The 24,613-nt window shown below is 42.5% G+C and overlaps 1 protein-coding gene across 1 annotated transcript in view; it reads right to left on the reverse strand.

Moving 5' to 3' along the window:
* The window catches only part of mycbp2 (MYC binding protein 2), a 74,050-nt gene that overhangs the window by 35,556 nt on the left and 13,881 nt on the right, over window positions 1-24,613 (reverse strand). The window contains exons 11-46 of the mRNA XM_089001927.1: window positions 24,505-24,581; window positions 22,916-23,120; window positions 22,675-22,839; window positions 21,905-22,063; window positions 20,895-21,099; window positions 20,668-20,813; window positions 19,391-19,501; window positions 18,620-18,739; window positions 17,994-18,075; window positions 17,782-17,899; window positions 17,354-17,712; window positions 16,450-16,622; window positions 16,247-16,372; window positions 15,189-15,316; window positions 15,015-15,106; window positions 14,211-14,345; window positions 14,030-14,113; window positions 13,836-13,932; window positions 13,557-13,749; window positions 12,272-12,546; window positions 11,412-11,633; window positions 10,471-10,662; window positions 9,242-9,448; window positions 9,033-9,170; window positions 7,696-7,874; window positions 7,455-7,597; window positions 7,223-7,323; window positions 5,937-6,155; window positions 4,900-5,122; window positions 4,704-4,822; window positions 3,644-3,731; window positions 2,568-2,617; window positions 2,328-2,500; window positions 852-996; window positions 541-750; window positions 399-454 (exon numbers count right to left, since the gene is read on the reverse strand). Coding sequence (XP_088858053.1) covers window positions 399-454; window positions 541-750; window positions 852-996; window positions 2,328-2,500; window positions 2,568-2,617; window positions 3,644-3,731; window positions 4,704-4,822; window positions 4,900-5,122; window positions 5,937-6,155; window positions 7,223-7,323; window positions 7,455-7,597; window positions 7,696-7,874; window positions 9,033-9,170; window positions 9,242-9,448; window positions 10,471-10,662; window positions 11,412-11,633; window positions 12,272-12,546; window positions 13,557-13,749; window positions 13,836-13,932; window positions 14,030-14,113; window positions 14,211-14,345; window positions 15,015-15,106; window positions 15,189-15,316; window positions 16,247-16,372; window positions 16,450-16,622; window positions 17,354-17,712; window positions 17,782-17,899; window positions 17,994-18,075; window positions 18,620-18,739; window positions 19,391-19,501; window positions 20,668-20,813; window positions 20,895-21,099; window positions 21,905-22,063; window positions 22,675-22,839; window positions 22,916-23,120; window positions 24,505-24,581 — 5,515 coding nt within the window. The remainder of the gene's footprint in view (window positions 1-398; window positions 455-540; window positions 751-851; window positions 997-2,327; window positions 2,501-2,567; window positions 2,618-3,643; window positions 3,732-4,703; window positions 4,823-4,899; window positions 5,123-5,936; window positions 6,156-7,222; window positions 7,324-7,454; window positions 7,598-7,695; window positions 7,875-9,032; window positions 9,171-9,241; window positions 9,449-10,470; window positions 10,663-11,411; window positions 11,634-12,271; window positions 12,547-13,556; window positions 13,750-13,835; window positions 13,933-14,029; window positions 14,114-14,210; window positions 14,346-15,014; window positions 15,107-15,188; window positions 15,317-16,246; window positions 16,373-16,449; window positions 16,623-17,353; window positions 17,713-17,781; window positions 17,900-17,993; window positions 18,076-18,619; window positions 18,740-19,390; window positions 19,502-20,667; window positions 20,814-20,894; window positions 21,100-21,904; window positions 22,064-22,674; window positions 22,840-22,915; window positions 23,121-24,504; window positions 24,582-24,613) is intronic.

Genomic DNA, 24,613 nt, shown 5'->3' on the forward strand with positions numbered 1-24,613 from the left:
TCCGTAAAGTTATATGGTAAACTACACATATGCTATATATATATACAGTAAAGTCTCGTTATATCGATATGGGATATATCGATAGTCCCGGTTATATCGATACTATTTCTATGCGCGCACGGAGAAAATTACATGCAAACAGGGTCGGATATATCGATAGTCCCGGTTATATCGATATTTTTTCGGACTCCCTTGAATATCGATATAACGAGACTTTACTGTATATATATATATATATATATATATATATATATATATATATATATATATATATCATAACAATTTAGACTGAACATGGACACATAAATGAGTGGAGAATAATAAACATTGAATGTTTAAGAATGTGCATCTATAAAATAGTCGTATAATCACTGTACAACTCCCACGATGTCACAAACCTCTTTGGAGTTGGGGAAGCAAAGCGCAGTTCCTCAAAAGAGTAACTTTCATAGGCCTAAAGATACAGATGAGAAAGTAAAATAAGTTATTATATTTGATGAGTGAGAGGAAAGATTCAGTTCATACAAAAGGTTGTCTGACCTTCATCATGGTGATGGCGATGTAGCGAGCTTCTTTCACAATCATAGGCTCATACGTGGCCTCCAGCTTGGGCGTTGGTAGACCTCCAAAGGTGAGGTCGGGACCTGAAGATGCTGGAGAAGGAGCGCTTCCGGTGAGTCGCTGGAGTTTTTTCATATTTTCGGGCTGCAACGACTTCTTTTGAGAAACGGGAACGGCCTTGACTTCCACCTGGTTTTCACAGAGATGAGGAATTTTTGGTCAAATGCAAGAATTTGACCTGCTTGTTTTTTTTTTTTTTAATCTAAATCAAAGTGAACAATTTCACCAACCTTCATGTTCGGAACATGCACCACATCTCCATATTGATCTTTGGTCTGAACAACAATAGTTGCTGGCCACCCGCAGCGTATGTCGTCTTTGTTTAGGATCAGAGATGTTTTCTGAGGGTCGGCGTACGAATCTGGTTGCAGCCACCTTGACGGAAGGAATAATCATAATAATAATAATAATACATGACATTTTAAGCGCCTTTCAAAGCTCTCAAGGACACTTTACAGTCACAGAAAAGAATAGGTACGATAACAAATAAAATACAATCACAAATAAATTGCAATAAATAAAATACAATTATGAATAGAACTGCCACATTGGTCAGAATAAGAAACGAAAAAAAGTCACAATAGAGGGCTTGGTGTAATGCCAAAGTATACAATAAGCAATCTCCCTTTTACCGATGAGCAACCAAAAGTGGTTTGTCAGACAGAATACAGTGATACCTTGCCTTACGGACTTAATTGGTTCCCAGACAGAGTGTGTAAGGCGAAAAGTGTGTATCCCAAAAAAATATTTCCTATAGGAAACCATTAAAATGAGAATAATCCGTTCCCAAGTCCCCATAAAACATAATTTACTACTAACTAAGCCTTAAAACCTCCCTAAAATATACCTTATTTTATGTATAATAAATGTCTTATGGTATTATAATTAAAGAAATAAACGGTACTGTATACTAAAGTCGTTTTATTAACCTTTATGGTTGTCGTTGATGGCTTGATGGAATGGAGTGGCGCCTTTCATCAGCATTAAACACTTGCTGAGGAACGTAGCCTTCTTCTTCCACCATCTTGAGGAATGATCCCTTGTAGGTGCTTTCTCTGCCATCATTTTACCTAGTTCCTCATCAACTGTGTTCTGTTTAGCTGGGTTGATAGCTTTTTGCATCAAGTGTACAGATGGCTTGTGCGGGTTATTTGTGGAGACTGATTGATGGGATATTTTAACCTTGCAGTCTACACTCTGCCTTTGAACAATCAAAGTCGAAACGAGTTCAAATGTCACTTTTTCTCACTCTCTCTCTCTCTGTCATCTCCCTGTCTCTTTAATGTTTAAACCACCTCCGCTCACTGCTGCGTTCTTGACCAATCACGTGGATTTAACTGAAGACTGGGGGCGGGGAATAGAGGACAAAAATGAGTCTGTTGCCATTTTCTTGTGAGGAGATTAAAATGTCTATGTTCTGTTGGTTTATGGATGTTGGTGCTTGTACCATGTGACATCTATGGGCGTGGTATTCAAATCAAAAAAGGCTGTGTTTTACTAATGTGTCATATACATTTGCATATACTGTTAATAAATAGCTTGGCAGAGGGCTGCAGAGTTTGGGCGTTGGTCGACGCAAAGTGGCTTCATGTTACCTGCGCCCCCTGCCGGCAGTAAAAGACAATCTCCATGTGTTTTTAGCCTTCGTTGAACAAAGTGGACAATGTCCTTTGAAATGGAAACTAGAAACAAGAAGTGATTGATACCTGGCCAGGCGTCCTCCGCTTGAGTTCTGCACACATGTGATAAAGTCCTCAAGAAAGGAGTGTTCGTTGGTTTGGAGATGCAAAGGTAGGTTCCCCTCTAGGGCCTCCAGGATAATTGGTGGGTGGGAAAGGGCCAGACCCTTGCCCAGGATCCCTGCATGGGCTTTACACACCTAAACGGGGGGTGTCGGTGGTTAAGGGTGCATGAAAAGAGCACATTTTCAAATGTCATTATTTTACCTGGAGAGAGGCTTCCTCCAGGATTTCAAGGTCCTCCTCTAGTTCAGTGCCTAAATAGCAAGAGTTACATTTTTGAGGAAGATCACAACAAAACAAAACAAATGAGCCATTAGTTTTGGAAGTTGGACAGTCCAAAAATAGTGCACTGAAAGTGAGTCATCTTCACGTAAAGGGATGAAATTGACAACTTCTTTATTAACAACAACATCCGAGTTACGAGCGGGTTCCGTTACGACCAAACGGTCGTAAGTCAAACGGACGTAAATTGAAATCCATTCAAAATGGCCGACGTGACGTTGACACGACAGACCATGACAATCTGTTGTTTTTAAGCAACGTTTTCTGTTGAATACTATTATATACCAAACTGTATTTATAAATTTGATAAATAATCAAAAATGATCACGATAAAGAAAATGATAACTCCTTTAATTCCCGAATTTATTCGAGAATTAAAAACTGTGACGTGGAGTGCCAATCCCGAATTTGAGTTAAAGCGCTATATAAATCAACATCTATGTATTGTATTTTGTACAGCCGCCCTCATTTCAAGCTCAGATAACTCAGACCCATTTTCTGTGTAGCTCTCTCTCTCGTTTCTATTTAGAACTGTATTTTATTTATTGCATTCTATTTGTGATTGTATTTTATTTATTATAGTACCTATGCTTGTCTGTCACTGTAAAGTGTCCTTGAGAGCTTTGAAAGGCGCTTAAAATGAAATGTGTTATTATTATTATTATTATTATTATTATTATTATTATTTGTAATTTGGGAATTAACTCTGTTTATCTGATGATAGAAGAGAGTCTAAAGTTTCTTTCTTCGCTGAATTAAATGTTTATGTAATCCTACAACTCAATATTCTGTGGGTCCTGCAATATGAGTGAAAATGACAAAAACCCTGGCGCTGGATTGGACACATTTTTTCACATCGCCTGTCAGTGAATGAGTTAAAGATCACAAATCAATCATCAATGCACGTAGAAAGTCAGATGCATTAATTAACGAACAAAATATATGACAGTGAGTCATAACTTGTGGAAGATTACCCCACCCCCAACCCCATAGAGTACCTATAGGGAGTGCCAGGTCTTTCTTCATCAAAGCTGCAGCACACATACTACCCAAGTACGCCAACTCTTTCTCCAGCTGGATGATGCCCTGAAATATCCAGATGTTATCAGCGAGATACTGTGACATTCACAGTTTATTTTGCCTTAAAGGACAACCGACGCCTCCGGACAAGTTGTGTCCATAATTTGTAAAAATCACTTCAAATGACTTCGACTGAGCGTATATTACAGAGATTCCATTGAATCATATTCATAACAAGAAAGCCTTTTCTCCGAATCTGAAGCCATTGTTTTGATTCCAGAGCAAGGTGAAGACGTCCTGGCGTGACGTCACGAACAAGGGGGCGGGACCTTCTGAAACTTGCCATTTCCGACGTCATTTTGAAGTACAGTGAGACCTCAACTTACGAACTTAATTGGTTCCCAGACAGAGTGTGTAAGGCGAAAAGTGTGTATCTCAAAAAAAAAAAAATCCATTAAAATGGGAATAATCTGTTCCCGGGTTTTCATAAAATATAGTTTTTAACTAAATAAGCCTTAAAACTACACACAACATACCTTATTCTATGTATAATAAATGTGCTATTGTAGTTTAATGAAAGAAATACACTGCATTGTGGGTTTTTTTCGGTCCCATCATAGTAAAATTATCAGCAAAAAGCTCCAAGTCGGTGATCGACGTGTGCATTCAATGAGAGGGGGTGTGGACTGGAGCGCTGTTCGGTCGTGTGCTTCCGCCGAAGATCACTCCGCCAGCCGTGGTGGGTGTGTATTATGAAAATAGTGCTTATTATAAGATTTAATTTTCATATATTAGAGGTTCTTAAGACGAAAAGTTTGTAAGATAAGGTGTTTGTAAGTTGAGGTCTCACTGTAGTTTTGGGACATTTTAACTCATTTTTATTGGTGTTTTGCATTTGACTAAAAATATCAGCCAGCGTGTTTTGGGTATTTTAGATGCTATCAAACGTTTTTCTGATGTCAGTTCGGAAACAAAAAAAATGGTGTCGGTTGTCCTTTAATAAATTATTTGGGAGCAAAACGAAGACTTAGACATTACCTCGTCAGGACCTGGGTTGAATTCATATCCCACCGCAATACACTTAAAACCATAGAAAGACGCCTTCTCATCCTTCACATAGTCTGAGGCAGTTTCCAGGGAAAACAGGACCTCGTTTCCTATGGAAGACGTTGAATGTAATATTAGAAAAGGAATTTTTAAAAAAATAGAGGTGGAAGGATGGAATCTTCACGACCTGGCAGCACAAGAACAGCGGTCGGCCAGCCGGTTGCGCCTGAAAATTTCCTGAGCTCGGTCCAGGTGTTGATGGTGTCATGGACCAGAGGTTTCCCTCCCAAGCAGGACAGATGAAGAATGCGACTCGGGATAAGCAGTCTGAGGACGTCCTCTGGCTGAGCGGTGCCACATTGCGGGTCGAATTCGATGCTTGTCCAACGGACGCATTCAGGAAAGGAAACCTGAGGGTAGATAAGACATCACCGAGGTTTAAACATGGAAGAGAGATGATGCAAAGCCTTGTGTAAATGCTGCATTGAAGAGCGGTGGGAATTCAGAAATGTGTCAAGATGAAATCCATCCAGTTAAATGGAGATCAAACTCAAACTGCTGATAGTTCAAACACAAAACAAATCAGATTCGTAAAAGGTTTATGTCGATACAGTATCTACAGGTAACGTGCGGCCGTAAGTCAAAATGGTTGTAAGTCGAATTACATTCAAAATGTTGAATAGCGACTCGGAGGTTAAATGACTGGAAAACTCCCCCCTCTGAAAGCTAGCTCGCTAGCTAATAGATAGCTACCGAGATATTTAATAGATAGCTAACTAGTTAGATAGCTAATACATAGCGAGCTAGATAGCCAGCTAGCCAGATAGATAGCTAATACACAACAAATAGATAACCAGCTAGGTATGCAGCCAGATAGCAAGCCAGATAGCTAGCTAGCTAATAGGATAGCAAATAGATAGCGAGCTAGGTAGCAAGCTAGGTATCCAGCTAATAGGATAGCAAATAGATAGCCAGCTAGGTAGCAAGCTAGGTATCCAGCCAGATAGCCAGCCAGATAGCTAGCTAATAAGACAGCAAATAGATAGCCAGCTAGGTAGCAAACTAAATAGCCCCCGAGAACGTTTCGAAACGACGAGCGATGACTGCAGGACAGCGACTGACACAATGAGTCGGAACTCCAAGTCAGATTTCAGAGATTGCCCAATTTTATGAAAGACACCACAAAAAAAATAGAAATTGGTTTGCACTTGAAGAATGTCGTACCTTGTATTGCGTGACTGCGGCCTGTTTATAGGGATGGTCGCTTTCAATCACCGAGTAGTGATTGGAGGTTGTGCAAGCCGACAATCCTTGCTCCAGCTGGTTGCCGGTTGTGCTGTCTGTCGATTGGTTGGGGTTAAAAGTGGGTGGGGCATACTTTTGGTTTAAAGCCGACACGGCAGGAAGGAGCTCTTGGACGAGTCCGAAGACCTCGACGGCAGCCTGGGTGAGGAACCAGGAGCAATTTCAATCTCATCCAAAACAAAGGGGGATGACAGCTTGCTCGGTAAAGGACAACCGACGCCTACGGACAAGTTGTGTACATCATTTGCTAAAATCACATCAAACGACTTCTACTGAGCCGATTTTACAAAGATTCCACCGCATAAAGCGATATTTTATGTTTTAAGACTTGCGCTGAATATTCCGGAAGTCTTGTTTTTGAGTTGGTGACGATCCTGACGTGACGTCACGGAAGGAACGCCCCTGACCGAGAAAGCGACACACAATGCATTTTGGGTACTTTGTTTGGTCTGAAAACCGTGTTGATGGCGAAATTAGAAGGAAAACAACATAAATAACGCGATGGTGAATCGTTGTGTGGTGCACCAAGACTACTATTTGATACTAGTTGACACAAATTCCCAGCAGACAAATCAGCCCATTTCCAACGGAGCTCGGGTGCCATCTTTTGCATTTTCCGGGACGCTACATTGGAGTCTAGACGCCTCAAAATGATCCGGAAGGACTTGTTTAATCGATTGCAAACATGTATGATTTCCTCTTCAGAACTATTTGAATCATATTCATAACTGGATTACTTGTATTGTTCTATCCCTGGCTCTGATTTCACCTCATTCGCCAATCTGATTACATCGCCATTCTGATTACCTCTATAATTCTCTACCTGATTCTGGATTCACCTCATTGGCCAATCTGATTACCTCTAATCTTCTATCCCTGGCTCTGGTTTCAGCTCATTAGCATGACTAAACCTACGTGGTTTCAGTCTAAGAAGTCTGTTCTAAGCACGGTCCATTGTTTAGATTTTAGACAAGGCAAGACGTCCTGGCATGATGTCACAAACAACCTTCTGAAACTCGCCATTTCCGGGTTCATTTTGAAGTCGTTTTGGGACACTTGAAGGCCTTTTTATTGGTGTTTTGCATTTGACTCAAAATATCAGTCTGTGTGTTTTGGCTATTTTCGATGCTCTAAAACGTTTTTCTGATGTCGGTTAGGAAACAAAAAAATGCTGTCGGTTGTCCTTTAAGGTGCTTGAAGGGTACCTTTGGAACAGATGCTGCCACAGGGCCGATGTAAGCCAGGATAAGAGGAAGAAGCATGGAAAAGAGGCTGGAGGAGCTTAATAGCTCAGGGATGTCATCCACTGATGAGAAAATGCAGATTGATAAAGCTGAGAGCAGACTGAGCAAATTAGATTCAGGAGGAAAAAAACCACATCGATTCTAGTGTCTGGAACTTGTGTTTTCACATGAGGTGTCCAATTAGCCAGCTTACCGTCGACAGCAAATGCCCGATGGAGCAAGTCCTTAGCCGCTCTGACCACAGCACTGACCACAGACAACGCACGGCTGCAGTTTTTGTCTTCTTCGTTGGCTTTGCTTAGCAGCTGCGACTGGAGATCACCATCGTATTCGCTCCTGAATAAAGTCAGGAGACAAATGTCAAAGGGGGACGGGGGAAAAAAAAAATACAGTAGAAAGGAGATGTCTTCTTAAAACGATAGTTTGGGGTTGACCTGTAATAGAGAATCTGCGGGATTTGTCCTCGCGTCTGGTTGGTCCCGTTGCTGCTCAAACTGCAAGTGCTGAAGGTGAAGGACACGCCATCCGAGCACTGCACGGTGGTCATGCCGCCATCTCCATTTGCGGTGCGGCTGCCGTAGTTGCGTAATCGGACAGCATACTTCACTCCTTCCTACGTGAAAAGACAACTTCAAATTGCTCACCGGTGATGGGACTACTTTATATTATCGGCATCATTAGATGAGAAGGTTTCTTCAGACGTCATCTGTACTTCTTTGAAGGTGTCGGACGTTTCACTCGTCATCCGAGGTGCTTCGTCAGCAAACAAAAGTTGTGCTGGTAACTCTGGCCCTATATACACAACTTTGTCGGTCACCAAAATTGCTAATTCGTGTGACTGTATGTATATTTATGACCCAGCAGATCACTTTTCTTTCTGTTCACCCAAAGTAACTTCATCAAAGAACCAAACTTCATGAATGTTTTTTGTGACAAAGAAATATCCGAGAAAAATAACTGGAAACTCAGGAGAGCCAAGTGTATGTAAACTTTTGACCACAACTGCATATCCCTAATGGATCGAGTTACCAGGACAACTTCATTTCGTTGACGAAGCTTTTCGGATGAGGAGTGAAACGTCTGACACCTCCAAAGAAGTACAGATGATGGCTGAAGAAACCTTTTCATCGATGGATCACTCCTGTACGACTGAGAGCCTACGCAGACGTATCAGCATCATACAGTGATACCTTGGCTTACGAACTTAATTGGTTGCCAGACAGAGTGTGTAAGGCGAAAAGTGTGTATCCCAAAAATTCATTTCCCATAGGAAACCATTAAAATGAGAACAATCCGTTCCCAGGTCCACACAAAACATCATTTTCAACTAAATAAGCCTTAAAATTACACAAAATATACTTTATTTTATGTATAATAAATGTGCTATTGAAACTCTCTCACTGTAGTCTGCCTGTCTCTTTAATGTTTAAACCACCTCCCCTCACTGCTGCGTTCTTGACCAATCACGTGGCTTTAACCGACGACCGGGGGCGGGGAATAGAGGATCAAAACAAGCCGACTGCCATTTTCTTTTAGGAGAACGGGCTCGTACGCGAACGACACATCACTCATTGTGGCAGCTCTGTGTGTCTCCCGAAAAATAGTTTGTATGCCAAGGTAAAATGTTCATACATTTAACGTTTGTAAAACGAAAAAGTTCGTAAGCCAAGGGGTTCGTAAACCGAGGTATCACTGTACTTCATAGATTTTTTTTTTAATTATGATAATGCTATCCGTGCTATGATCCTCACAAATAATGTATTCAACGTACCTTGAGCGGTACTGCCCTATCCAGGCGAATCTCCGCAATATCACTGGGAGAATCATCAGTACTATAAGTTCCTTTGACCAGTTCCAGAGATGTCCACCGATGAGAGTGCGCAGAGTCCCCTGGGTGCTCGGTCTGTGCCTGTATAAAATTCACACGTTTGAAATGCTGTAGAGTCAAAAGATAAAATGTGCCGGACTACTTTTTCTTACATCGTCAGCGAGCACCTCCAGTTCATACTCGTGGATGCCGCCACCTCCGTACACGCAGACGCCCACCAAGACGACGCCCGGTTTGTCAACGGTCATGCAGATGGCATCCGGAGAACCATTGCCCGTGTTCCAGCTGCGGCCCTGGCTCGTTTTGGTGAAACGGTTGGGAGAGGCCTTCACAGAGTGCAGCGAGTTCAGTCCATCAACCTGATAAGGAAGACCACAAAAAAACAACAACGTATTACCGTATTTTCCAGTGTATAAGACACACCCAAAAGCCTTGATTTTTTTCAAAAGATGATCCTGTGGCTTATATGCCGAGTAATATTGAGCCACAACAGAACTCGCAACGACTTTCCCCCGATCTAGGAAGTAGTGCGTAAGTAGTTGCGTAGTAGTAGTAAGTAGTTGCGCCTTCTTGGCAGCATGAACCTGCCAGCACAGTTTTTGATTTGGAATGAATGTCAGTGCCATTTGACTTTCATCGCTGGACATCTCTGGGGTGATTGTGCTATTTTGCGCCCTGAAATGGGCAGCGTTTTCACAGAGCGCCGATGCGTACGTGGAACTGTCGCGGCTTGGAATTGAAGCGGATTTACGTGGACAGCGGATGGGCAGGAGATGTGATACAGTCTCTTTTCGTCAGTGGATGCTACAGCTTCGTGTTTGCTTTCAACATTTAGCTTCTAGCTGACGTGCACATTTCACCATGACGTCGCTGATCCACTGGTGAAAAGGACGCTTTGATGATTTCCTCTTTCACCTAGAACTGCTTCATACAACAAAGGGCTTGCATAAAGTGTTGAAGATTGAATGGCTGAGTCTTTGTGTTGTCATATTATTATTTTTTGTCGTTTTGACTTCAAAACGCTGCGATCGAGAGGGGCTGTCTTTCCAGCAGCTCCTGTATTTCTACGTTTTCCTTTCCTTACCTCCCGTAAATCCCGTACATTTCTCCACTGCGAGACTAATAAAGGCGAATCCAATCCAATGTCACCATAATAAAGGGTGACAAATTGCTGATGCTACGAGTTGCTGTCGAGTGGCAGTTACAATGGCGACAGCTGACTTTATCTCACGGCGGTGTCGAGGGAAGGAGATGATCACCAAGACAGTGAGAACTTCATGATTCAGCACATCATACAAACGGGACGCAAGACCCACGTCAGCCCCCAGCAATTTCTCTCAACTTCCAGAAAAGAACTTTTTGAAATGTTGGCATTCTTTACCTCAGAGCCCAGAGCGGAGGCGGTGAGTTCGGAGACAATGGAGGCCAGCAGGCCACAGGTGTTGGAGACCAAGTGTGGAGAGAACAGCTCCACCTCTTTCCTCAGGCTCTTCCTCACCGGAAGCACCACAATCACCAGCATCTTCTCCAAAACCTCCCGGAAGCTTGTCATTCCCATCAGGTTCTCCTCAGTCTAAGGTTGATGACAAAGAGTCATCATAAATGAGAAACGATAAACGATAAATGATAAATGATAAATGATAAATGATAAATGATAAATGATAAATGATAAATGATAAATGAAATGATAAACAAAACGATAAATGAAATGATGAAATGATGAAACGGTAAACGATAAACAAAACGATAAACGAAACGATACACGAAACGATAAACAAAACGATAAACGAAACGATAAACGAAACGATAAACGAAACGCTACACGAAACGCTACACGAAACGCTACACGAAACGCTACACGAAACGCTACACGAAACGAGACACGAAACGAGACACGAAACGAGACACGAAACGAGACACGAAACGAGACACGAAACGAGACACGAAACGACAAACGAAAGACAAACGAAACGACAAACGAAACGACAAACGAAACAATAAATGATAAACGATAAACAACAAATAATAAATAATAAAAACAAATATATATATATATATATATAATCAAATATAAAATAGGATGGAAATATATATATATATAATTAAATATAAAATATGATCTAAAAATATCTGATTAAATATATGAAATATAATATAAAATAGTTAAATACATACATACGCACGCACACACACACACACACACACACACACACACACACACACACACACACACACACACATAAATAAATAAATAAATAAATAGGTTTCATTTGAAGCAATTTCCTGAATGAAAATGGTGGACAAGGTGCACACGATACTCACATGGCTGAGCTTCTCCATGTGGGCCACAAGCAGTGGGAAGCGGTGAGCAAGGGCGGAGTCGTTCTCCGTGCTGACTTGCTTGACCAGCGAGCGCAGGAGGACTTCGCCGTCGTACGCGATGGGCAAAATGGACGTCAACTTGACAGATGTGTTGCACAAAGCTGACATCACCGCCGCCAGCAGACGGCTGCTGGATGTACGAAAGTTGGCATCAGCAATGTCCTGGAAACAACAAGAAATTTGTTTTTTTTCAGTGCTTGTTATTGTCAAAGTCAAAGTCAGCTTTATTGTCAAATATGCTAATATGCATGATATACAGCACAGATTAAATTATTATTATTGTCCTCGGGTTGTCATTCAAACACAGCGCAGTAACGTTATGTGTCATGACAAAATGAGGCATCACGAAGAGATGAGGCTTTCCATCCAAATGCTTTGCTTTTTGGCCAATGCATCATGAGGCCTCATTTGATCCACTGCGCCATCATGTGGAAAATAAATGTCATGACAGAGAGAGTGATTAAAATGCTACCATGGATATGATGGGGTGAAAATGGCAGGATTCTCACGTTTATCTCAGAATTTTGATTTTAAAGTGACAATCCTCATCTTAAAGTCCAAATTTTGAGTTTAAAGTCACGATTCTGAGAATAAAGTCAAACTTCTGAGATAAAACTGAGAATGGTGCCAACTTTATTGACTGAAATGTCCGACACCTTCATAGAAGTACAGATGACGGCTGAGGAAACCTTCTCATCGACTGTACGACTGAGAGCTTACACAGACATAGGTTCATAGGTACCGTTCTTGCTAACTCGAACGTTCGTAAGTCGGGGTGCGTCTGCGGTTGGCCGACTAACCTGATCCAGGCAATTGAGCAGGTCACAGAGACAGGCCCACTGAAGCGCCGGCGTCGGGTAGAAAGAGTGGAAACAGGCGGTGAAGGTGTTGTGGCACTCCTGCAGCACGGCCTCCAGGAGGGTGAGGGGTTGGGACAGGTAACCCTGCGGGTCGTTGTCCAGCTTGGTCAAGCAATTGTCCGTGCTCTCCGAGAGGATTTTCTTCAGTAGGCTACGTGTCTTCCCCACGCACTCAGCTAGCTTGCTCGACTCCTCCACCACAGCTTTGGTGCTGGCTGAGAGTCGGAGAACACAGTTCAAGTGACAATACTCTATGATATCTATTATTAGAATGGAGCAGTCGATTCACAAGTAGAGAAAATCTGAGGTGAACAGACACAGCCTGTTAAACTGTCATCATTTGACAAAGATTCCACCGCATATAGCTAGATTTTATGTTTTAAGACTCGCGCTGAATATTATGGAAGTCTTCTTTTCCAGTTGATGACAATGCCTGACGTGACGTCACTGAAGGACCGAGAAAGCGACACACAATGCATTTTGGGTACTTTCTTTGCTCTGAAAACTTCCTGTTGATGGAGAAATTAGAAGGAAAAAACATAAATAACGCCATGGTGAATCGTTGTGTGTTGCACCAAGACTACTATTTGATACTAGTTGACACAAATCAGCCCATTTCGAACGGAGTTTGTGCGCCATCTTGTGCATTTTCTGGGCGCTACATTGCAGTCCAGACGCCTCACAATGACACGGAAGGACTTCTTTAATTGATTGCAAACATGTAAGCTTTGCTCATCAGGACTATTTGAATCATATTCATAACTGGATGAGTAACAAGAAAGCATCTTCTCCCAATCTGAAGCCATTGTTTGACGTCCTGCCGTGATGTCACGAACAAGGAGGCGGGACCTTCTGAAACTCGCCATTTCCAGGGTCATTTTGAAGTAGTTTTAGGACACTAACTCATTTTTATTGGTGTTTTTCATTTGACTAAAAATATCAGCCAGCGTGTTTTGGGTATTTTAGATGCTATAAAACGTTTTTGTGATGTCAGTTAGGAAACAAAAAAAGTGGTGTCGGTTGTCCTTTAAATTTGCATTTCCTCTCAATAAATAGCTTGGCAGAGGGCTGCGGATATTGGGCGTCGGTCATGAATGGCTACATCCCCGGCCGGCAGTAAAAGACAATCTTCCTGTGTTTGAGCCTTTTTTTTCCACAGTGTCCCAACAAACATCTCTGACATTTTTTTTAAAAAACATTTCCAGTGAGCTCCAAGTGCTCTTACCAGCAATGGGAAAGATCTCGCAGATGTAGACCCGCAGCAGACGTAGGCAGCACGTCCCCACAAAGCGCAACCTCTCAAGATCAAGCAAAGTGGCCGTGTACTGGAAGCCCTTCAGGCCTCGCAACTCCTCCACACCCAGAACCAAGGTGGTCCAACTCCAGTGAAGGATGCTGAGGAGAGACTCAAAACACTCCTACAGAGGAAAAAAAAACACAAAAGACGTGCGTGAATGCCAAGCTATGTAACGTTGCGCCCCTATTTGATGAGAATGGTAGTTACCACGGAGACCGTCCGAGCAAACGAGCGCTTCAGGATGTGAACTGGCTCACTGGTCTGCTGTTTGCCTTTCGATGCATTGCCATCGTTTGAAGGCAGCCTGTCAATGTGAAATCATATTACAAATGTAATTGATGACATGTAAAAAGACGCATGAGTCACAATTGAGTCAATCGGATTGACAGTCTGTTACTTGCCTATAAAGCAGCTGAGGTATTTGACCCGCATTAACATCTGTACCGTTGTTTGACTTCTTGGAGCTTTTAAACTGGAAGACCACACTATGGAGAAAGAAATAAAAAATCATTTTCAGAATGTCTTCCGAGGTAGGTTCGTGGATAAATATTGCATGGTACATAAACATGAAGAGCATTGTACCCATCATCGGTGGTGATGGTGGCTTGGCCGTGCGATCCACAGTCACTGCTGGGACCAGAAACTCGGGCCCAGGCCACGTACCACCAGCCCAACTGCAGCAAGACTGGCTCGTCGAACATCATGGCGTATTTCTCCCTGCAATTGATTTCAAAATAAAAGACATTTTGAATTGCACGAAAAACATAACTTGTTTCAAAGTTATTTTTGTGTTTTTCCACATAAAACGGTACCTAATAAATGTTATTATAATATACAACGTTATATATATTTCACTTTTTTCCTTTAACCTCATGTTGAGTATACTTTATTCAATTTGTTGGGGGCGCATAAACCAATTTTCATTCATGTAAATTGTAAATATATATATTAACTCATTCACAGGCCTTTCACAAATGTATTTTGGAATTGAAAATATGACAAAGAGCGCCATTCCCAAATTTGTTCGGGTTTGGTTTTTTTCATTCTTGGGTGCCAATAAAGCGCTTGCCATGGCCTCTGGCAATGTCTTTTCTTTTCCACAAGGGGCCAGCATTTCCCTTTATGCGTTTTCCTTCTAATTTCGCCATCATCACGTAGTTTTCAGAACAAACAAAGTACCCAAAATGCATTGTGGGTCGCTTTTTCGGTCAGGGGCGTTCCTTACGTGACGTCACGTCAGGAATCGTCACAAACTCAAAAACAAGACTTCCTGAATATTCAGTGCGAGTCTTAAAACGTAAAATATAGCTCTAGAAGTCATTTCAAGTGATTTTACAAATTATGGACACAACTTGTCCGGAGGCGTCGGTTGTCCTTTAAATGTACCTTGCAGCACAGTCATAGGCCAGGACGTCAGTCTCCGCGAGCAGATCCCCATCTGTCTCATGGTCGCCTCCATCAGGTCCAAGTTCAAAAAGCTGTCCAAATATGATCCAAAAGATTCAACTGTGAGGAAGATGCTAGTAAATGGTATCTTCATTTCATATCGGGGTTGCCAACCTTGATCTTCGCGGTATATTCTCCTCTTCCACCAAACAGGCCCAGCCCCCCGAGCAAGATGTCAGCGTCAGCACAAAAGCGAATGGCTTCAACGGAGTGAGCCGAGTAGCCCCAGCCGCCACCGTGACCTAGAACATCAATCAGCGATCACCTCTCTTTTGGGAATGGATTGATACTTCTAAATACAGTGAGACCTCGATTTACGAACCCCTTGGCTTACAAACTTTTCGGTTTACGAATGTTAAATTTATGAACATTTCACCTTGGCATACAAACTATTTTTCGGGATACACATGGAGCGCCACAATGAGTGAGGTGCCGTTCGTGAACGAGCCCGTATTTCTAACAACAAAATGGCAGCCGACTGTTTTTGTCCTCTATTCCCCGCCCCCAGTCTTCGGTTAAAGCCACGTGATTGGTCAAGAACGCAGCAGTGAGGGGAGGTGGCTTAAACATTAAAGAGACAGGCAGACGACGTGAGAGAGTTTCAACTTTGATAGTTCAAAGGCAGAGTGTGGACTGCAAGGTTAAAATATCCCATCAATCAGGCTCCACAAACAACCCGCACAAGCCACCTGTACACTTGATGCAAAAAGTTATCAACCCAGCTAAACAGAACACAATTGATGAGGAACTAGATAAAATTATCAATGAGAAAGCACCTACAAGGGATTATTCCTCAATATGGTGAAAGAAGAAGGTTACGTTCCTCATCAAGTGTTTAATGCTGATGAAAGCGGCCACTCCATTCCATCAAGCCGTCAACGACCATCACAAAGGTAAATAAAACCACTTTATTATACAGTACAGTTTATTTCTTTCATTATAATAACATAGCACATTTATTATACATAAAATAAGGTGTATAATGTGTAGTAGTTTTAAGGCTTATTTAGTAGAAAATGATGTTTTATGAGGACCTGGGAACGGATTATTCTCATTTTAATGGTTTTGTATGGGAAATAAATTTTGGGGAAACACACTTTTCACCATACACACTCTGTCTGGGAACTAATTAAGTTCGTAAGCCAAGGTATTACTGAACCATCCACACTTACTCTCAAAGCGGTTCACCACGCTGTAGTCCTCCTTGGAGTAGACCTTCATCACCGCCTGAGTCTCTTCTTCGGCGCTGGTCACACCCATCTTCAACTCCTGCATGGCCGCCAGGGTGTCCAGGCAACCTGTCAATAGCGACATCCTTCACTTAGCCCAAAACCATCCAGCGTTCTGGTTAAGGGAAATGAAGCAGTGGCGTTACCAAGAATGTGTAGGGCCCCATGTGAGCGCGTGGTGGTGGCGTGCGACCCCGCAGGCAAGGCGAGCTCCGGGCTGAGGATGCTACAGCGGGCCTGTAGGTCTGTGGCTGAAGGCATCCTAGCATCTGCTATCACCGCATTGTAGCACCACATTTCTCTTGAAGTTGGTAAGAACCTAAAGGCACACCAAGGAAGATTCAGATTACTTCAAAACGTTTGCTTTGGACCAAGTCATTTGAAGAAAAAAAAAACAGAGAATGTAAAATATCTTACAGCACAGTATTTGAATCAGAAAGAATATGAATTAATTTCATTTTACAACGATGAACTGAACATGAATTAATATTTTGATTCACCCAAAATCAATGAATTGACTATTCCATAAGATACATTGGAAAAAAGAATAAGAGCATTCATTACGTTGTAATTTAGCAATGATTTAACAAAATAAGAGGGAATTGCTCATGCATTCTCTTGCTTGAAATATTCTTAATATTTACATATGCAGGTAGCATCCGAGTTACGACCGGGTTCCGTTCCGACAAAACGGTCGTAAGTCAAACGGTTGTAAATCGAAAAGCATTCAAAATGGCTGTCGCGAGGATCACGTGATCATAACAAATGACGACACGCCGGCATCTCCTATACGACAGGATAGTATACGATGTCAATCTGTTGTTTTTAAGCAACTTCTTCTATTGAATACTGTTTGATAGCAAAATGTTGACAGTTCATTTATAAATCTTATAACTTTTAGTGTCATTTTCATCATTTTATATTTCGTATTATCGATCTTTATTACTGTGTAACAGCAGTGTTAATTTGTGATTGACAAAATGTTGCGTGTGAAATGTTTGATTGAAAGGTTTTCACGGGAAAAACAGTCCATAAATTCCCTGGACTGACCTCCAGATGACATCATAGACAGGGTCCAGGCAGAGTCCAAACCCTTGCAGATCCTCCTGCTCAGAATCATTGAAGGTGCGGCAGCTTCCATCCATTTTGTTGATGAGTAAGCATTTGAACGGAGCCGGCTCGGACATGGAGGACGGTACGAGACCAATGATGTGTTTGCTAGCAAAGATCTCGGAGGTGGCCAGCACGTGGGAGTTGATGAGCGCCTCGTCGATGCGCAAGAACGTCTGATCTCCGCTGGCGCCGATCCAGGTGGCCTTTCGTCCGTATTTGGCGCCGATGTTGGGCATGGGGGACGGCTTGGCGTTCCAGTAAGGCACGTCGAGGATAGGTCGCCCAAGCTGCCCTTTCTGAGGGATCAATTGTGGGCATTTTGGGCATTGAATGCGGCTCGCGTATTGGTTTCGTTATTTTCTTACCGAGAAGCTACCAAAAGTGAAGACCTGCCCGTCCACTAGAAGAACAACAGTGTGGTTACTGCCCGCCGTCACTTGGACACTCGGACCCGGAAGAGCCTGGATCAACGTTGGAGATCCCCTACAAGGTAAAATCAAAGAGTTGCAGTTTGGGAGGCCATTTATATTTAGGAGAAATTTCCAGATGATGAGGACAAAAACAACTAAAACAGTACCTGGAGTTTACATCACCATGTCCAAGCTGGCCATGTTGTCCGTAACCAAATGTATAGACATCTCCATTCTCCATCAACACAACTGCAAGACAAGGCAACCATGAAGAAAAAAAAATGCAGATGAAACAGCAAAAAACAACTGTCATTGAATGCATCAGTGATTAACTCATTCAATGCCATTCCCAAATTTATTCGGGTGTTTTTTCTTGCTTGGGTGCCAATAAAGCACTGGTCATGGCCTCTGGCAATGTTTTTTCCCTTCCACAAGGGGGCAGCATTTCCTTTTTTTCACATGTTAGCGCTTTGCTCCCGCTTCAGCTGTTGTTAAAGCGCTATACAAACCAATATGTATGTATTGCATTGGATTGTGGAATACCACCCTCATTTCAAGCTCATATAACTCCAGACCCATATCATTTAGGAAGTTTGTCTTTTTTTCTGATGAAAAATGAGAGCCTAAGGTTTCTAACACTGTATTGAATGTGGTCTTAAAACTCAATATGCTGTGGGTCCTGGAATTCAAGTGACAATGACAAAAACCCTGGCACTGGAGTGAACACATTTTTGCACAGTGAATGGTTTAAATTTTAAATTATTTAAGTTGTAGGTTATTAAAAATCCTTTACCCGAGTGGTGAAAACCGCAGCTGACCTGCACAGCCCGCATTTCACAGTCAAACCTTACGGCCCCGGGCGGGTAGGTGGTGATTTTACTGGCATCTTTCTCACCACGCTCACTGCTGCCATCTAAAGAGTCAAAGAAGACAGAAATAACATCACTCGTGGTATTGTTTTGAGGGCAAGAGAAGCTGGCGGAAACCGCTAAACTCCAACTTCCAGAAGTCTCATTTTTACAGTCCTGGCGGGGAAAAAAAGGCTGCAAAAAAACGCATTCTGAGACTGAAAGCGGGTTGACGGGTGACTGATGTTTGAAGCAAACAGTGTGAAAATAACAGGAAATAAAATAAAAGTCTTCTGACAACAGAAAGTTTTGGGATTTTATTTGGTTATTGTCGGGGTAATTCGCTATACGAACATCTTTAAACATTTTTTTGGCATCGTTTTCTTTTTCTTGGACTTCATGATACGTCATATCCTGCCTGCCTTTACATGATGTCACATCCTATGGCGTCACATCCTATCACGTCATATCCTGTCCGTCTTACATAAATGCTCTACCAGCGCCTCAACTGACCTCGCTGTCTACAAGATTAAAATAATTTATTCTGTTCAACACCTGGCTTCCTGCTGATTTCACCATTCCACTTGACCCTGAAGTGCGATGAACCAGGAACGAACGGTCACTTTTAACCCATCAACTACCATGGGAGATTTTGTCCAGAAATGATGGCTGACATAAATGGCTGCTCCCCAACTATCTTGAGCTGATCTTCCTACCTCGTCCTTCCTCCAGCCTGTGTCGCCGGTTGATCCTTTGCCGTTTCTCCTCCTGACGGATCTGAATGTGCTCCTCGATGTTCACTCCTGGAGGAGGGGGAACAGGCACAGCTGATAACAAAAAAAAAAACAAAAAAAAAAGGGATGGAGAGCGGTGGGTGCAGCCAGGCCAGATACATGCAGGATGGAAGAAGGAGGAGGAGAACAAAACAAGACACGATGAACGAATGAATAATGATGGAAAGACGCACAGAAGTAACAATGACTCGGCTCATCAAGAGAACAAAATGGATGACACGGGCACGTGGAATGCAGCAGAAAAATGACAAGCAGGGCAGCGTGTGTGTCAATGAATCACTACTATATAGTAAGTGTCCTTGAGAGCTTTGAAAGGCGCTTAAAATGTCATGTAATATTATTATAATAAGATACACAGTGATACCTCAACTTACAAACGCTTTAGCACACGAACGTTTCGCCTCACGAACATTAACTTAGTCTTGGCTGACGAATTAGAACCAAATCACACAGCGACACGGTGGCTGGCCGTGGATACTTTTGCTATTATGGGACTGAAAAAGACCCCACCGCAGGCTCGTGTTCAGCCGAAGAGGACACAAAAGAAAATGACGGTCGAGCAGAAGAAGGACATCATCAAAAAAAACACCAATGAGGTGTGCGTCCTAGTACCAGTACGCTAAGTCGACCATTGCTACCATTCTGAAGAACAAGTAAGCTATTATCGGTATTCCTGTGTTTTCTGAGCAACGGTCTCAGGCAATAGAAGAGGTTGAAAAACCTCTGTTGATTTGTATTAATGAAAAGCAGCTAGCAGGGGACAGTGTGAGTGAGGGTATTATCGCCGAGAAATTTCACTCGGATATCATCAAGAGGCAACCTGGAAGTTTGTCATCCATTGACAACTACCATCACAAAGGTAAATAAAACGACTTTAATATACAGTACAGTTTATTTCTTTAATTACAATCCAATAGCACATTTATTTAACATAAAATAAGGTATATTTTGTGTCGTTTTAAGGCTTATTTCATGGAAAATTATGTTTTATTATGTTTGGGGACCTGGGAACAGATTGTTCTCATTTTAATTGTTTCTAATGGGAAATAAATGTTTGGAAGACGGACTTTTCTGGGAACCAATGAAGTGTGTAAGCTGAGGTATCACTTTACTGATTTCTCTCAGCCAAAATTGGCTTTGTGAAATCTCACACAGATGGTGTGAAACGTCAACTTCCAAGATGACAAAAGGGCATTTACCTAAAAGGAGATCCAACGGGATCATCTCTTTAACTGCGTCGAAGATCCCTCTCTGCCGAGCCTCCTGACCATCGAGCTCCCTGGCACATGCTTTGCAGCAGCCGCATGCCGAGCAGCCCGACTCTCCCGATCCACAGCCACAGATGCTGATTCACAACAACAACAACAAAATAGTCACACCACGATGGGATGAGCGTTATGCGGATATTATGGCAATGTCCTTTTACCCTCCAGGTACTCGATCAGGCCGCCCGCTGCTGACACAGCTGGCGCCGTAGCCCGTGCAGTCGCCACACACGGTGCAGACCATGCATTGGTCCAGCTTCCACTTATGCATGCCGGATTGACACATCATGCTCTTCTCATCCTTCTCCTCGAGCTCATCCTCCAGATCTTCATCCATGGCGGTGGCCATGTTCTCCACACCGAACGCTGTAACCGAGATGCCAGTCAAGCAGGTTTCAAATAAACAATGATGGTTGAAGTTCTTGTAGCGTGAAGATATTTACGGTATTTTCTAGTGTATAAGGCGCACCGGAGTATAAGGTGCACCCCCAATGAATCGTGTATTTTCCACATTTTTCCTTATATAAGGCACACTGGACTATAAAAGCCAGAGTGTAGACTGCAAGGTTAAAATTCCCATCAATCAGGCTCCACAAATAACCCGCACAAGCCACTTGATGCAAAAAGCTATCAACCCAGCGAAACAGAACACAATTGATGAGGAACTAGGTAAAATGATCGCAGAGAAAGCAGCTACAAGGGATCATTCCTCAAGATGGTGACGTTCCTCATCAAGTGTTTAATGATGATGAAAGCGTCACTCCATTCCATCAAGCCAACTTTGCTGCTGTGAAATGTAAATTTCTCCACTGCAAGACTAATAAAGGCAAATCCAATCCAATCCAATCTATCAACGACCATCACAAAGGTAAATAAAATGACTATTATATCGTACAGTTTATTTATTTAATTATCATATCATAGCATATTTATTATACATAAAATAAGGTATATTTTGTGTAGTTTTAAGGCTTAGAAAAGTAAACAAAATATGTTTTATGGGGACCTGGGAACGGATTATTCTCATTTTAATGTTTTCTTATGGGAAATAAATGTTTGGGATACACACTTTTCGCCTTACACACTCTGTCTGGGAACCAATTAGGTTCGTAAGCCAAGGTATCGCTGTATTTGGCAACTCAGACTTGACCTGTGTGGTCGTGATGCTCACCTTTCCCAGCCTGGCTCATGGCTCCTGTGTCTCTGCCACACTGGCCCTTGTTGTTCACCCCGAAGGTCCAAACTTCCCCGTTTTTGGTCAGCACACACGTGTGGGCCTTTCCCATTGCAACCTGGGTCACAATGTGGCCTTTAAGGTCGGTCACCTGACCTGTGGGGTCAAGACAGTGACAATGATGACATGGGAATTCATCAAAACCAGTGGCGGACCGTCAATGCTTGCAGAGCCTTCTCTACTGGCCTAAAAATATCTGAATCACACACTGATGTTTATTATATTTTGTCCATGACTTCTTATTGAATAATTAAAGTGTTTTTCAGTTTCCTTTCATTACTTTTCCCCTGTTGCGCTGCTTCCAGAAATGTGTTTTTGTATTTAAGCATTTAACCAATTAACCAATCACATTTCAGCCATCATTTGTTACCGGGGTCAGAAATGTACCTTGCCGCCATCACAATCAGTTCTGCAGGCCCTGTCGCATCAAATATTTCCATCAAACTGTGCCCGTCTTGAAAATGACTTCAGGCATTTTCAAGACGGGCTTTTCAAGAAAAAAATGGACATCCTTAAGAAAGGTCGCTCAGTTATTTCCTGGCTAACGATACCATCTAGTGGACTTGTGGTAAATTACACCACACCTTTTTTCAGTCCGGATTGATTCAGACGTAGCACTACAGAAGGCCTAGCGATGAAAGGTTGAAGAAAGAAACACTAAAGAGTGGAATCTATACAGGTTTTTTTTTTCTTAATGATGGACTTACAAGTGCTGTCGCTGTAAATGGCATCCTTTCCAAACATGTACAACTCGCCATCCTTGGTAACGATACTACTGCTGCCATTGTTGCACGCAGTATACACGGCCATCTTGCTCTCCAATTTGATCATTTTCTTCGGCTTGTAGGGTTTGGGTTGTCGTCGGCTTTTAGCTAAACGGGGAAAAGACACATCATGTTGATGTTGCAATATGAGCCGCAAGGATATACATGAGGACGTTTCTCCTACTTGACTCTCCATCTTCTCCTTTACTCGCAGAACCGGTAAAGAAGACGCTTCCATCTTCGGCCACTAACAACGCGTGGGAGCCGTCGTGGCCGACGGAGAACTGAAGGATCTTGGGGGACTTGGTGACAGGAAGTTCCACCCATTTCCCGGCGGACGGGCCTCCCTGCTTTATGCCCAGACTCTGATACTTTCCAGTGTAGTAAATCTGACATGAGAGGATGAGGAAAGACGAGTGATAAACCATCTTTTTTATGAATATATTCATGATATTCATGATAATAAAGGCTAATTCCCAATCCAATCCAAAAAATATATATTCAGGATGTGGGTTTCTCTTGGGGGCCAAAATATTGTAATGACAGCGGTGTGAGCACATGGTACATTGTCCGGAGGTGCTTAGTAGTGTCGCGAGACGAGCCGACACTAGTCCAACCAGGTCCAAAGAAATGATCAGTAAGCAAAGTGGCCTTCTATTGTTATCTTCCGAGGCCTCATGCTGTGTCACACCCACTGCACAGAAACAACCAACGACGCCTTGCACACACACCCCGGCCAAACAACATACTTGCCATTTACTTGTTTCTTCATGGAGTGATTGGACACCATCTCATCCCCAGCCTAATCGCATTAGCAACACACGCATCTAATTAAAGTCTTAACTAAGAACCAAAATAGCAAATGCGATATTGTGTGTCAATCAAATACATTTTTACTCTTATATATTGCACGAATAAACCGAACGACCCAGTGAGTGTGCGACTTAAAGGACAACCGACGTCTCCGGACAACTTGTGTCCATAATTTGTAAAATGGTTTCAAATAACTTCTACTGAGCGTATTTAACAAAGATTCCAACGCATATAGCTATATTTCACGTTTTAAGACTTGCACTGGATATTCAGGAAGTCTTGTTTTTGAGTTGGTGACGATTCTTGACGTTGACGTCACGGAGGGAACGCCCCTGACCGAGAAAGCGACACACAATGCATTTTGGGTACTTTGTGTGGTGTGAAAACTTTGTGTTGATGGCGAAATTAGAAGGAAAACACACAAATAACGCCATGGTGAATCGTTGTGTGTTGCACCAAGACTACTATTTGATACTAGTTGACACAAATTCCCAGCAGACCATTTCTAAGGGAGCTTGGGCGCCATCTTGTGCATTTTCTGGGTGCTACATTTCTGTCCAGATGCCTCAAATGACACGGATTAACTTCTTGAATCGATGGCAAACATTTATGCTTTCCTCTTCAGAACTATTTGAATCATATTCATAACTGGATGAGGAACAAGAAAGCATCTTCTCCGAATCTGAAGCCATTGTTTTGATTCTCCAGCAAGGCAAGACGTCTTGGCGTGACGTCACGAACAAGGGGGCGGGACCTTCTGAAACTGGCCACTTCCGGGTTCAATTTGAAGTAGTTTTTGGACACTTTACGTCATTTTTATTGGTGTTTTGCATTTGACTCAAAATATCATCCTGTGTGTTTTGGGTATTTTAGATGCTATAAAACTTTTTTCTGATGTCAGTTAGGAAACAAAAAAGTGGTGTCGGTTGTCCTTTAAATAATGCAGGACATGGCTCTCACCTTCCCAGAGGCAGTTTTCATCAACGCAAATTCCCGGCCAGCTCCAAGCAACGCAGCCTCCTCATCGAAGCCTGTGCCTGTGAGATTAACACAAGAGTTTTGAGTTATC

This window comes from Hippocampus bargibanti, linkage group LG08, assembly GCF_051943395.1.
Source record: "Hippocampus bargibanti isolate YZ-2025 linkage group LG08, ASM5194339v1, whole genome shotgun sequence".
NCBI classification, from domain to species: domain Eukaryota; kingdom Metazoa; phylum Chordata; class Actinopteri; order Syngnathiformes; family Syngnathidae; genus Hippocampus; species Hippocampus bargibanti.